At 38.5% G+C, this 15,409-nt stretch overlaps 1 protein-coding gene across 1 annotated transcript in view; it reads right to left on the bottom strand.

Annotated features, from left to right (window-relative positions):
- Positions 1-3,374: 3,374 nt before the first annotated feature.
- The window catches only part of wrap73 (WD repeat containing, antisense to TP73), a 34,676-nt gene continuing 22,641 nt past the window's right edge, over positions 3,375-15,409 (bottom strand). The window contains exons 7-11 of the mRNA XM_043676045.1: positions 15,212-15,346; positions 9,375-9,452; positions 6,610-6,829; positions 4,801-4,992; positions 3,375-4,645 (exon numbers count right to left, since the gene is read on the bottom strand). Of these exons, the coding sequence (XP_043531980.1) occupies positions 4,536-4,645; positions 4,801-4,992; positions 6,610-6,829; positions 9,375-9,452; positions 15,212-15,346 (735 nt within the window). The 3' untranslated portion in view covers positions 3,375-4,535. The remainder of the gene's footprint in view (positions 4,646-4,800; positions 4,993-6,609; positions 6,830-9,374; positions 9,453-15,211; positions 15,347-15,409) is intronic.

Genomic DNA, 15,409 nt, shown 5'->3' with positions numbered 1-15,409 from the left:
TGACAAAACCGGACCCTGTATCGATCCCTGTGGAACACCACTGGTAATACAGGCCTCCACCATCACACTGTCTCCTACTGTTAAGCCAATTTTGCAGCCAATGGGGAAGCTCACCCTGAATCCCATATGACCTAACTTTACTAATTAACCTCCAATGTGGAACCTTGTCAAAGGCTTTACTAAAGTCCAAGTAAACATCTACTGCTTTGTACACAACAATCTTCTTAGCTACTTCCACAAAAAACTCAATCAAGTTTGACAGACATGATTTCCCTCACACACCATGCTGACTATCCCTAATGATGCCTTCCCACTTCAAATGCATATAAATCCTAACTTTCAGAACCACTTCCAACAACTTACCCATCCCCAAAGTTGGACTCACAGGTCTATAGTTCCTAGGCTCCTCCTTTCATCCCGACTTAAACAAAGACACATTAGCTCCAAATGTTGAATAATGTTATTCAGACTAAATATGTTCCAGGCAAGTAAAGACTATTTCATTACATGCCTGACTTTGGAGACAGTGGTCAGGATTTACGTTACCTGTTACTGCATTTGGTTGGTTATGGTCAATGGTAACCCCCATGATGTTAATTTAATGATTAGATTTTTTTTCTTGTTAGAGATGGTCATTGCTTGACATTTGTGTGGCATGAACGTTATCACTTTTGGTCCAAGCTTGAACACTGTCTCGGCCTTACTACATTCGGAAGTACGCTGCTTCCGTACCTGAGGTGTGTGAATGATACCTTGATTTGCTGGCATACTTGAAGGACCACTTGAAACAATTAAAAGCACGAGAGTCATAGAGAAGTACAGTACAGAAACAGACCCTTCGGTCCAACTCATCCATGCTGACCAGATATCCTAACCTAATCTAGTCCCATTTGCCAGCACTTGGCCCATATCCCTCTAGACCCTTCCGATTCACATGCACATCCAGTTGCCTTTTAAATGCTGCAATTGTTCCAGTGTCCTCTGGCAGCTCATTCCATATACGTACCACCCTCTGTGTGCAAAGGTTGCTCCTTAGCTCCCTTTTATATCCTTCCCCTCTAATCCTAAACTGATGCCCTCTAGTTCTTGATTCGCTCAAATCCTCCAGCGCTGGCAACATCCTTGTAAATCTTTTTGAACCCTTTCAAGTTTCACAACACCCTTCCGATAGGGAGGAGACCAGAACTGCACACATTATTCCAAAAGCAGTACTCAATACTCTGACCAATAAAGGAAAGCATATCAAAGGCCTTCTTCACTACCCTACCTACCTGCAACTCTACTTACAAAGGAAGTATGAACCAGGATCTTTGTTCAGCAACACTCCCTAGGACCTTACCATTAAGAGTATAAGTCCTGTTAAGATTTGTTTTCCCAAAATTATCTAAATTAAACTCTATCTGCTACACCTCAGTCCATTGGCCCATCTGATCATTATCCCATTGTAAACTGAGGTAACCTTCTTCACTGTCCACTACACCTCCAATTTTGGTGTTATCTGCAATTTTACTAACTATACCTCTTATGCTCACATCCAAATCATTTATATAAATGATGAAAAGTAGTAGAGACAGCACCAATCCTTGTTGCACTCTATTGGTCACAGGCCTCCAGTCTGAGAAGCAACACCCCACCACCCTCTGCCTTCTACCTTTGAGCCAGTTCTGTATCCAAATGGCTAGTTCTCCCTGTATTTCATGAGATCTCACCTTGCTAGCCAGTCTCCCATGGGGAACCTTGTCAACCGCCTTACTGAAGTCCATATAGATCACGACCACCGCCCTGCCTTCATCAATCCTCTTTGTTACTTTTTAAAAAACTCAATCAAGTTTGTGAGATATGATTTCCAACATCTCCTCCACTTCCCGCTCCTCCGCCCTTGAGCCCCGCCCCTCCAAGCATATCAAAGGCCTTCTTCACTACCCTACCTACCTGCAACTCTACTTACAAAGGAAGTATGAACCAGGATCTTGGTTCAGCAACACTCCCTAGGACCTTACCATTAAGAGTATAAGTCCTGTTAAGATTTGTTTTCCCAAAATTATCTAAATTAAACTCTATCTGCTACACCTCAGTCCATTGGCCCATCTGATCATTATCCCATTGTAAACTGAGGTAACCTTCTTCACTGTCCACTACACCTCCAATTTTGGTGTTATCTGCAATTTTACTAACTATACCTCTTATGCTCACATCCAAATCATTTATATAAATGATGAAAAGTAGTAGAGACAGCACCAATCCTTGTTGCACTCTATTGGTCACAGGCCTCCAGTCTGAGAAGCAACACCCCACCACCCTCTGCCTTCTACCTTTGAGCCAGTTCTGTATCCAAATGGCTAGTTCTCCCTGTATTCCATGAGATCTCACTTTGCTAGCCAGTCTCCCATGGGGAACCTTGTCAACCGCCTTACTGAAGTCCATATAGATCACGACCACCGCCCTGCCTTCATCAATCCTCTTTGTTACTTTTTTAAAAACTCAATCAAGTTTGTGAGATATGATTTCCAACACACAAAGCCATGCTATCGAATCTCCTGTTCCCTGGATGCTGCCTGACCTGCTGTGCTGTTCCAGCAATAAAGTTTCAACTTGGATCTCCAGCATCTGCAGACCTCACTTTCTCCTCGATGATTTCCAACACACAAAGCCATGCTGACTATGCCTAATCAGTCCCAAATACATGTAAATCCTTTAGAGAATTAAGAGCAAGTGATTTGATAATTAACCTTGTCAAAAGGAAGTTTGGAAAACTGTGTCTCATCTACCGAGGGTTTACGGTAGGATAAGGACAAACTTTTATAGAAGAATCCCCTACTCTGAAAGCCAAATGATAACTTTTATGGGGATGTGTAGTTTCTATCTTTGGTTTATAGCAAAAGTCTGCACTATAACTGTTCTCATGACCAATTTAATACAAAAGAAAGCTATTTGAAAAACATGGAATTTAACATTTTGGACTCAATTATTTGTAGTGCATTATGATCATTTTTATGCAGAAGTTTAAATTCAGGTCAATACTGAACAAATGTCCAAAGATGCGCAGTTTAGGTCCATAGCCATGCTAAAAATTGTCCCACAGTCTCCAGCAACGTGTACATTAGTTGGATTAGCCATGGTAAATGTAGGGGGTAGGGGTAGGGAGTGAGTCCGAGTCAGATGCTCTTTGGAGGATCGCTGTAGACCCAATGGGCTAAATGGTCTCTATTGTCTGGGATCTGATTTTAAACAAATAAGCTAAGACACAATGCTTACAAAGACATAGCACATACTGAAGCTGTCAAAAAAAATCAGCCATTCCTATGATAAAATGTTTGTCAGAAGGGGAATGTAATGCATTTGTATTCCACACAATGAGATTGAGAACTCTGGAATAAATCCAAAATGCAGCACATCAACTTTTTAATCTCTTCCTAAGTTACTTCATTGCAACACAGTTTGCCGACAATATACAACAACAAAAATATAAAGACCAATTTTATTAGAAAAATCTACCATAAATCAAATGCTACAAATATTTATGAATACTCAATGTCACATTTCAGTCGTAAGGACTGCCCATGTAAAGAAAGGGTTTTGTAATTGTTTGACGGGGCTTTTTAAAACATTTACAGAAGTATGCATTTAAGGCATAAATTTTAAAGATTACATGGATCAAAGAAAATCATGATCCATAGTGTCAATGTTTTTGCAATAATAAACAAATTAATTGGACAATTAACATTATAACATTTCACAGCAACAGATCTAATGATGTTGCTAATAGAATTCTCCAGTTAAAAGTTTTGGACAGCCACAGATCTTGTGCAAACAAATGCACAGAGCAGCAACAGAAAAAATTAATAATTACCTCTTAGATTTTGATAAAATTATATGGAACTTCAAATAATACTCCTGGAATCATGTCATCTTAAGTAAGACATTCATACAATGCCTGCCATTTGTTTGAGACATTCCAAAATATGACTAACGAAATACTTTTGAAGATGTGTTTGAGGACTTTTAAAAATCTTCATTTAATTGCATGTTAGGATGTTGAACACAGCAAAATTTAGAGGCAACTATATATAGAACTTCAAATATTTTTGTAAACTATCTCTGGTTCTATTCCTCTATTTCAAAACTGATGGGTGGCTGGACACTTTTCCAAAAGTAATTTCTCAGATGTATCTTAATTATAGGAAGCATGGATCAATTACAAGGAACTGAACAGACAGGAGTATTAAAATATTTCCAAAAACAGAGTACTTCAATAAAGAATCAATTAAAAAATTCTGTAGAATAAAACCTGAGCACATTTTTGTGAAAATGATTTTGCTACTGAATCGTTCCACTTAATGACTGTGAAAGTAAATTTTTCAAATTTGTTTTCACATTTCTATATGATAGGAAAAACACTTCAGTATTTCATATTGCTGCAGTTGGCCTACAATGCTTGCTTGCCGTCAACAGGAATGGATTGTAGTTGTATCTTTCATATTACAGTCAGACACTGGCGTACTTGATCCCTCAAACTCTAGAGGTAGGTAATATGTTTAACTTTCATCTGCAGTATCTAAATAACAAACACACATTTGATCTTTACTCAGTAGCATTATAGACTCTCCATTGGGATGCCAGTGCAATGACAAAACCTGGAAACTACCTGCAGAAAAGGACAATGGAATTCAGACATTAGAAGTCAGAAAGCAGAACTGCAACTTAAATTCTTCACAAAAGCCAGTTCCATTTCTGACTAGCAGTTAGGAAAATATGAACTGCAATCCTCACGTTATTAACCCTTAGTTTTCTTCACCTTACCTTCAGCTGGAATTTGCACAGTCAAGCACCCGGCTGGAGACCAAAGGTACACTTTATTGCTGCCCGTACAGATAGCAAGACGGGTCCTGCATGGATCCCACTGGAAAGATTTCACTGCAGACAGTTGTTCCAAAACGACATACTGCTTCAACTTTTGAACATCCCATATCCACACAGTGTTTGGCAGATTATCTGAAAGAGAGAAGAAAGTGTGATAACAGAATTGTGTTTCTTATTCAGCAAATTAAATTCCTTTCCATTCTTTAGGATTTCATAACTCCAAGAAACATCAGGAAAGACCACATGGATTTGGAGAGAAAGTAAACACCAAAAATCCCCATATTAATGATTAGTATATTGGATGTGGTCACAGGGGACAGTTATGGGAGTGGCTAGAGCTAAGTGCCACTGTAATGGCAACTTTATTTATTACTTGCCCCTTAAAGAGCAGCCCAAGCTTTGCAAAAAATATTCAACCAAACTGGTTAGTTGAAATAGTTTTGACATCAATAACAGATTGTGCTGAGCTCATTACGCAAAGTGGAAAGCAAATGTTTAATAGTATGTAACTGTTATCAGTAGTTCACAAAATCTTCAGAAAGCATCTCTTCTCGTGAATGTGGTGTGACGATAAAAAAAAAAGATGTATTTCTGTTATATGTTTACTATGAATGTCTGTCATAGGAAACATGACACTTAGTGTTCCAAATTCACAACTACCAAAGAAGTGCAGCACAGAGGAACAAGAGACTAGCCTGAAAAAATACATTGAAAATGAACTACATTGATCTTATCAACAAAACTGGCAGACATCAAACTCTGTACATGAAATTTCAAGCACAGTAACAAACACTGAAATAAAAGGAGGCACAGTAAAATAGCCCAAGGATGATTCTGTTAGCCTTTCTTACTAAGGAGGTGCCTGCCCTCCACCTGGCTCCCTCAGGGATGCTAAATCTTAAACATTTAGCTCGCTGATCCCGGTGCTCACCTTCATCACATTACCATTTCATGTATTAGTTCCTTGGTGTGCATAATGTGGAGGAGCTGGTGTTAGACTGGGGTGGACAAAGTTAAAAATCACACACCACCAGGTTATAGTCCAACAGGTTTACTTGGAAGCAGTAGCTTTCGGAGCACTGCTTTATCAGGTAGCTGTAAAGCAGGACCATAAGAGACAGAATTTAAAGCAAAAAATAACAGTGTCATGCAACTGAAATGATACATTGAACAAACCTAGATTACTGATAAATCTTTGATCTTTTAGAATGGGTTGCAGGTTTCGGTTCATTAATATGTAAATCCCAGACCTCCTTAAGGTCATATTCTCAAAATAACTTAAGGTTTTATATAAAAAAAGGTGGCATCACAGCAGCACTCTGAAAGCAAGTGCTTCTAAATAAACCTATTGGACTATAACCTGTTGTGTGATTTTTAACTTCCTTGGTGTGGTTCATATCATCTTGCCTGCAATAACAGAACTAATCAAAATCTAATCTAGAAAGTAACTCAAACTCAAACAGTCCACATCGTGGACTGAGGTCCAAACATCAATAAGCTACAGGTATCCCCCACCTTTCGAAAGTTTGCTTTTACAAAAGTCTTATACGAGTACCTGTTCATGAACCAAAAGAAAACAGAAGAGGATTTTTGCTTTTACGAGAAGAGGTGAAATTTCTCACATTTAAATTAATGCTTCTTCACTTTTTGCATTTTGGCTCATGAAAAGGTTTCACAGCAACACTCTACTTTCGGATAGTTGGAGACCAGCCTATCCTTTAACCCGCCGTATTGGTCATATTAATATACCATTTCTGGTTGCTAAGAAACGATTGTCAGGACTGAAGGCCAACATCCCAACACCCAATTTAGGATTTGCTCGATCTGCATCAGGCTTTACGACAAGCAGCTCAACTGGAGGCTGGCAAATCTCATCTGAAACAGAAAGATGAATCAATAAAGACAGCATGCTAAAAGTTATAGTACCCCAGCAAAAACTACTTAAAAATTCCATCCTTTGTGCTGTGATCTTTAAAAGGCATTAGAATAGGAATTCTTTTAATTGTTCAGTTGTTAAATGGAGGCTGCTGAATGTACACTTTTAAAAATGTTAAAATGTTCTTGACTGAAGAACAGTAATTTAAGGCAGAATGTAATTCATTTCCACTAGGAATAAGGTATAGAATGCAAGTGCAGAAAGCAGCCAATTAATCTACAGCCATTTACAGTCACTTTCTTTTTGGTTTTAGCTGGAAATAAAATGAATGTCACCAGTTCTGCTGAAATCACAGATCATTTAACTTTCAGCCACATGCAACATGGTTGTAAAAATGTTCATTTATTTGAGGTGCAACCTCAGATAGTAAACTCAGATAGCAAACTCAGGAAATGCATTACAGGTTGCTAATTTCCTGCTTCCTTCTTTGGTCTTCTCAATGATGTGGCTGGCCAACTGCAGAATAATGGCATTCAAGTGGCTCACAGATTAGCTCAGCTGCAATTTTGAATATACAAACCCCTTGATAATATGACAGATTAAGCATTGGGAGCATAGAACATGTGCTGTGTGCGCACTGTTATAATAGTGAGATATTGTGGATGCTCAAATCTGAAATAAAACCAAATTGCTGGGGAATCTCAGCAAGTCTGACAGCATCTGTAGAGAAGAAAACAGTTAATGCTTCAAGTTCAAAGACACTTGTTCAGAACTTAAGTGTTTATTGCCAATTGTAGTATAGTTCTACTTTAAATACCATTCAAATCTCTCTTCAGGTAGCTTGGCCATTTCTACATGGAGAAGGTTTCCCTACACCTATGAATGAACCTAGTGTGCTTATTTAAAACTCCTTCATTTACACAATATTGCCTTCCATATTTTTAGTTCAATACATTTCTTTACAGATCATTCAGTCTCTCTTCTCAAATTCATGACACTGTTACATCATGATACACATCACTATTTTGTTACCGTTATGATTGTAGCTGAAGGTAATACTGAACAAATTAGATCCCAGAAAGAATCCTGGCTTGACAGATCTTATTTTAAAAATTTAAATGTGGTGACCATTCAACAATATAGACAAGGCTGAACATCTTCTGTACAATAAAACAGAAATTTGTTATACAAAAGCAGAAATAAAACAAGTTATTCAAGGTTAGAACACAATTGGAATGATCTTATAACACATAGCAAAACAAAGTCTCATTTATTCTCGTGCTTTGCAGCAGTTAAAATCTGGAGAAAACATCCTTGTATAATCAAATCTTTATGTTTCACTCCAGTTCTGTATTGTGAACTGTTATGTCTTCTTACATGAAAACTCATTGGGGCAACCCACGGCTAGAGGTAGCACAAGATAGCTGCTCATGAAACTTTAGTTAGCATAAATATGGTGGAAACGAATTTTAGCTGCAAATACAGAATTGGCTTGCTGAGTTCAGAATTAAAGTGGGATCATAAGTTGGGATAATGGTAGCTTTGAGAGTCCTTAAAGAGTCCTTAAAATCAATCTAACATAAATCAGAAATTACAAAAAATGTCAGTGAGGTAAAAAATACCTTTCAGCAGTTCATAATTAATGTTTAGCTCAATGTTTATAACCAAATGCAATCATATTACACCATCAACATTACAAACAATATGATTAAAAATCATTCCTCACTGGTACTGACTACAAAATGAAGTTTGGTCCAAAAAAAAAAACAGCAGAAATCTCTGCACTTCTTTGGATTGTATTGTGCAATGCTCAAAATACAGAGTGGTGGCAGGTGATTTCACCCTGAAAGTCTCCAAAATGGCAGGAAATTTCAATCACAGGGGTGACCAGAAAAAAGTAATTTCCATGAGGAGGAAAAGGCCAGAAGTTGACAGCTGCATTTCTAATCATTGGTGGGGGGGTTGTTCTTGCAGTTGCAAAAGGTATGAGCCTAACAGCAGCAAACACAGAAGAGAAACAAACTGTAATTGGAGGAGCGCCAAAAATAAGAAGTGGTAGCCATGAGCAAGGCTGCTGGTTGTAGATACGGCATCAGGGAAAGTGACACTGTTGAGGCCAGAGGCCATATGAAACAGGGACGGAAGTAACGAGCAAGAAAATCTCAAATCCATTTATGACAGATTCCTTCAGCCACCCCACATCCCGATCCCCAAGACTGCATTAGACAGTCTCCCTGAAATGTGCACTCAAGCTTTCATGTACATACAAAATACAATACAACCTCGATTATCCGAACATCGATTATCCAAACATCAGTTATCCAAATTTCAGATTACCTGAACAAGATCTCAAGGTCCCGTAAAAACTGCATTAGGCAACTCATTCAGTTATTCGTTAAATGGCATTATGGCGTACATTGCCATATTACCAAGACATGTTCGATACAGGCACTCAAATTACCACTTGTTTACGATCATATCAGTTATCTGAGCGATCAATTATCCAACAAAATATTCCCCACACATCTCGTTCGGATAATCAAGGTTGTACTGTATACATTTAAATCAAAAGGTAGATAAGAGAAACCCTGACTTCAAACAATTTCATGTTCCCTTGAAAAGGATTATTCCTACTTACACTTTTCGGATTTCTGATGGTTGGGAGATGTTCCAATTCCGCAAGCTTCCCCCATGTCACATGGTTTAGCATTCTTACCTAGTTAAGTGTTTAGATTATTTCAATTTTACTCCAACAAAATATGTCACTTAAAATATCCCACAAATAATTAGTGCCCAAACGCACAAACAAAAGGCTTTCACCTCTAAAATAAAATAGCATGTCTAGAGCAGGATTTCACAGTAACACACATCAAGTTTCTAGAACTGTATCCCAAGGCTATACGTCATTAAGAGTTGCATCAAACAACTTATTAAAATATGGCTTAGAAGTAAATTTGAATTAAAAACAAACGTTAGAGTACCTGGAAGAAAATGTGATGTTTTTCAATGCGATCTCAGGTTTGCAGTTTACTTCTCTTTCAGATACTGTTCAAATTTGTTTTTAATTATTCAAAATTAAAAAGATGCACTCCTTAAAAAAAAAAACCCTTGCTATTTTGACAGAATATCTCCACATGGTGCCATTTTGTTATTGCAAATACATACTTATTTGAACCCTTGCAAGTGGCTGAATTCCACTTTGTACATCTAATTTCAATGTTTACATACTTCAGTGAATTTATTCAAATCAGTCTTTTGAAGATTGACAAAAACATTTCTTTTTAAAAACCAGTCAAGGTAAAATAGAAACAAACCCAGAAATTGCTAAATGTTTGCTTAAAAGTTAGGCAGACAAAAGATGGTTGCTAGTAAGCCAGAGGAAGAAGAAAGCTGATAATGGGGACAATGAATAGGCGAAAATAGGTTGGCTGTGCTGAAAGCAGTCCATGTTATGACAGGCCTGGGATGTGGGAGTGGGTAAAGGACATAGGTGGTGATAACGCTCAAACATTATTGAACTTGATAATTGAGTTCTGATGGCTGCAGGGTCCCCAAGTGCAAAATGAGATGCTATTCACCTAGCTTGCACAGAGTCTCATTGGAGCACTGCAATGAGCTTGAGACAGAAACATTGGCCAGGGAACACGGTGATATGTTGAAGTGGCAGACAACTGGGAGCTCAGGGACATTTTTACTGACAAAGGTAAAACAGATGTGTGGAAAAAGTCAACCCTGCTTTATCTTATTACAATAAGTGAAGTGAAATCCTCTTTCAACACTGAAAACTTAGAGGCAATTTTACAGAGGTATACATGATTGCAAATAGCTCAAACATATATTTGGAAAAATCACTAAATTTAACTGCTAGAGAAAAGCAGAAACTCGGAAGAGTAAACATACATTCATAAAGAGTCTTTTATGCCCACAGGATATCTCCAGCACCTTTCTAAAATTCAGTCAGAAACACGGAAACCAATTTTCACACAGCAGGGTTTCGCACACAGCAAGGTGATAATGAGCAAGTAATACATTTGTGACTTTGGTTCAGGGATAAATATTAGTCAGGATATCAGGATACAGGGGATAAATCCCCTGCTCTTCTTGAAAGGATGCTTGCAAACTTTGATGTCCACCTGAGAGGCGAGATAGGGCCTTGGTCGAACGTCTCATCCAAATCACAGTACCTTGATTTTTTTTTGCACTCGTCCTAACATGGAAATTGAACAAACCATCTTCTGAAATTGCAATCAAGAATGATATTAAAGAGCCAAAACTGGCATTGAGTCAAACCAGTGAAAAACAATTTTAGGCAGAATAACACAATCTGGGTGTGCAACTGCACCACTAACAGAAAGTGATGCATTCAAGTTTCCTGCAACTGGGCTCATACTTCATTAGATTAGATTCCCTAAAGTATGGAAACAGGCCATTTGGCCCAACAGGTCCACACCGACCCTCCTAAGAGTAATCCACCCAGACCCATTCCCCATAGCCTCTATTTACCCCTGATTAATGCACCTAACACAATGGGCAATTTCACATGGCCAATTCACCTGACCTGCACATCTTTGGACTGTGGGAGGAAACCCACGCAGACATGGTGAGAATGTGCAAACTCTATACAGACAAGTTGCCCGAGGCGGGAATCAAACCAGAGTCCCTAGCACTGTGAGCCACCAGTGCTATCCATTGAGCCACCGTGCCTTCCAGTACACTATTTTCAAAATTCCAAGTTTACCTCATCAGAGGTCCAGGTGACTTTAAAAAGCACTGCAGCAAGCCAGAGACAAATGTTCACCAGGGAGCATGGTGGTGCGTTGAAGTGGCAGGCAACTGGAGCTCAGGGACAGTTTACAGACAAAAGTAAAACAGATGTATGGGAAAAGTCGACAGTCCTTTATTGCAGTAAGTGAATTGATCAAATTGTAAAAAATACAAAAATTTATATAGTTGAAGTCAGTGTGTTAGAGCAGATTTTAGCCAGCAAAATTTCAGGTTCAAACCAAAATCAGAAAGTATTGGCACTTTAGAATATCCTGCAATTCCTGTTTTGACAAGACCAAGAAACCAGATCCTCTCTCAACCAGACTCTAAGTGATCTTAGCGGATAAACAATTTCTGCAATTTCAAATTTGTTTGCACAATGAGATCAATTATAGTTAGGACACAAATTTTCATTGTTCAGACACCTGGCTTGCATAGTTCTAGTACTTGTAATGCACAACTATGGTACACTGGCAGCATACTGTCCCAAGTGACTTGCTGTAAGTTTAGATAATGAGATTTTTTTTTAAAAAAAGGGGCTGGAGCAGAGCTTTTTGTCATATGACAATGCCTTTAGTAAAAACGTTTTCAAACACTGCAGCATACCTGTATTTCATACATAGGCAATCTCCAGGCTACGAACAGGTTCTGCTCCCGAGTACATTACTAAGTTGTAAGTATGACAATGTTCACATCGTAGATTCCTAGAATGAGTTATGTCAGATCTCTTTCGTAAATACAAGAATTCATAAGTTGAACATTCGTAAGTGGGGACTACTTGTAAATCGCTCTACTGAAGCTGCTCAAAGGTTCTGTGCAAGGCAGTGTCAGCATGCCGATCGTGGCACTGACTTCGGTTCCAGGTGTTGCTGCTCGTCATGGACCTCGGAGTCCTGTGCAGCGGGAAGAACATTAGAGGGAACAATGTCTGCAGCTATATCTTTTCCTAGGTAAGGAGATCAGAAATGCACAAAATACTCCAAACGTAGTCTCACCAGCACTGCATACAGTTGACATCTTTACTCCAATACTCAAATACTCTTTTAGTAAATACCTACATTATCACGTTCCTTCTTAATTGTTTATTGTACCTGCATATTAATTTTCAGTGAGTCACGAACAAGATCACACAAGTTCCTTTGAAGTTCAACACTAAATCCTCCAAGAAATATTGTTTTTCCTATCAAAGTGGATGACCTCTTATTTCACCATATTGTAGTCCGTCTGCTCAACTTTTGTCCACCCATTTAACCTTTCCAAATCCCCTTGAAGCATCTTTGCATTGTCCTCAAATCTCAGTCCCACTGAACTCTCTCTCATCACCAAACCTGTAAATATTACATTTGATTTCCAATTAATTCATTAGTATGGATTGTGAACAGCTGGGGCTCAAACATAATCGCTCTGTTCCACAGCCTGACAAATTCCTTTATACTCCCTTTTCAGCCTTCCACAGGGACAGTTCCTTCCAGGACACTGTGGTCCATTATTCTACCACTCCCAACATCTTCCTACACTGCCATGACACATTACCATGCAAATACAGCAGGTGTAACATTTACTTCCTCCCTCCTCATTATCCAAGGCCCCAAACACACCTGCCATATGAAGCAGTTATTTACTTGCACTTCACTCAATCTACTATATTTGCTGTTTATAATAGGGTCTCCTCCACATTGGGGAGATAAAGTGCAGACTAGGCAACCGCTTTGCAGAACACATGTTCTGTCTACAAACATTACCCTGAGCTTCCAGCTGCCTGCTATTTCAACTCACAAACATGTTCCTTGGCCAACATCTGTCTCAATCTGACTACTGTACTCCAGTCAAGCTCACCATAAGCTGGAAAAACAACACTTCGCTTTCTGCTTGGGAATCCTGCGATCATCTGGAATCAATACTGAGTTCAAAACTTTTAGGGCCCCGAGCACCTTCTCTCATGTTCTTACCCCAATTCTATACACCACATCAATAGGACAACCTATTGTCAGTCACTAACTATCCCTATTAGCTGTTACTCATTCTCCCAGACTGACTTACCAATTCCTTTGTCTGCTTAACTGTTTTTCTTTCTCTGGGCTCCATTTCCATCTGTAATTCCACCACCTCCCCCCACCAAACATTAACTTTGCTTTCTCTCCACAGCTGCTGCCAGACCAGCTGAGTGTTTCCAGCAATTTCTGATTATGGCCTTTGTTTATCCATTACTCACAGCTTATCAACCTAAAAATGACCCTTCTATTCCGATTGTATTTCCTGTCTGCTCAGCAGTTCTTGGTCTCTGCAGGTACATTGCCCACAATCCTGTTCTAATATAATTTCTCCCCCTCACGTGGAACGTATCAAAAGCCTTCTGCAAAATCTACAGATGCCACATCCACAGGTTCTCCCTCTAAAGACTCCAATAGGTTTGTTGAATTTGATGTCCCTTTCATAAACCCTTTGACACTGCCTGATCCTTTCTTTATTTTCCAATGTCCTTTTATCACATCCTTCGCAAGCACTTTCCCTTATGAATAATATCAAATTAAGAGTTTACCATTCCCTATTTTCAATTTTTCCTTTGTTAAATAATGGGCCTTACATTTGTTACCTTCTCAATCTGTAGAGACCATTTCGGAGCCTACAGAACTTTGATATATGAACACCCAAAACATCTACAGCCACTTCTTTCATAAGGACATGCAGATGTAGACAATCAGGTCCTGACAGATATATCTACTTAATGTCCCAGTAATCTCTCTAATGCTTTTTATTATGTTGATAATGTCAGTTCATTGCTTGCACACATTCCTTAGACTCGTCATTACTCCTGGAAGTTTTTAGTATATTCCTCCACAACAAAGTAAAGAACGTGTTTAGTTTGTCTACCAGAACCCCACAATAAATTCTCTCAACTCTGCTTGTATCAGACCTTCACATTTGATTTTGTTGATCTTTTCCTTTCCTTTGTACATACTTGTAGAAATCTTGACATTTAATTTTCATGTTTCTTGCTGGTTTACGGTCACATTCTGTTTTTCCTTTCTTAATCCTTTCCTTGGTCCTCTGCAGAATTCTAAAATACTCCCCATCTTCAGACTCAAGCTTCCTTTGGCTACTTTAGACCTCTTCTTTTGCTGTAATACAATCCTTAATTTCTTCCATTAACCATAGTTGAATATTCTTTTTTTTTTTGTTGTAAACTATGCACGAGTTATTTAAATGTTAGCCATTGTCTGCCTCGTGTCATACCTTTGAACAAAGTTTCCCAATCCACTATAACCAATTTTCTCCTCATACCTTCACAGGTTCCTCTGTTTAGATTGAAGATGCTAGTTTCTCATTGAACCTTTTCACTTTCAAACTTACGGTAATGTAAAATACTATGATCACTGCTTTCCTAAATCACTTTTATAAAACTATTAAGTAGCTTTTTTTCATTGCATTATATTAGATCTATAAATAGTCCAATCCTCAGGTGGTTCCTAAATATACTGCTCAAGAAAACAGAAAATAGAATAAGAGAAAAGTAGTTAGTTCCCCAAGTATCCTCTTCCATTCCTGTGAAGCACATTGGACATGTTCCTGCATTAATGTTGTTATATAAATTAGTTGTTTTTTTGTCTAGCTTTTCCTGAAAGATTCCTAAACATTTTTTTGTTAACAGTTTTAATTGACTCCTGTCCAGGTTTCACAGTTTGTTTCACTGAGTCAGGTCTCATCTCTTACCTTTTCGTCATAACTCCCAATGGCTAAAAGTTGGCTGCTTGGACTCCATGCAACAGATTTCACACCTAGAGACCACTCATATGCACTGTAGGTGGACAGTAGACGTCCATCCAGCGAATAAAGGAGAATTTTATACTAGAAGAAACAAAAAAGCTAACTCAGGATTGAGGGAAAAGGAGGGGATGAAAAAAAATTCTA

Source organism: Chiloscyllium plagiosum, chromosome 34 (genome assembly GCF_004010195.1).
Source record: "Chiloscyllium plagiosum isolate BGI_BamShark_2017 chromosome 34, ASM401019v2, whole genome shotgun sequence".
Lineage (NCBI taxonomy): Eukaryota > Metazoa > Chordata > Chondrichthyes > Orectolobiformes > Hemiscylliidae > Chiloscyllium > Chiloscyllium plagiosum.
This window is presented reverse-complemented; position numbering and strand designations above follow the sequence as displayed.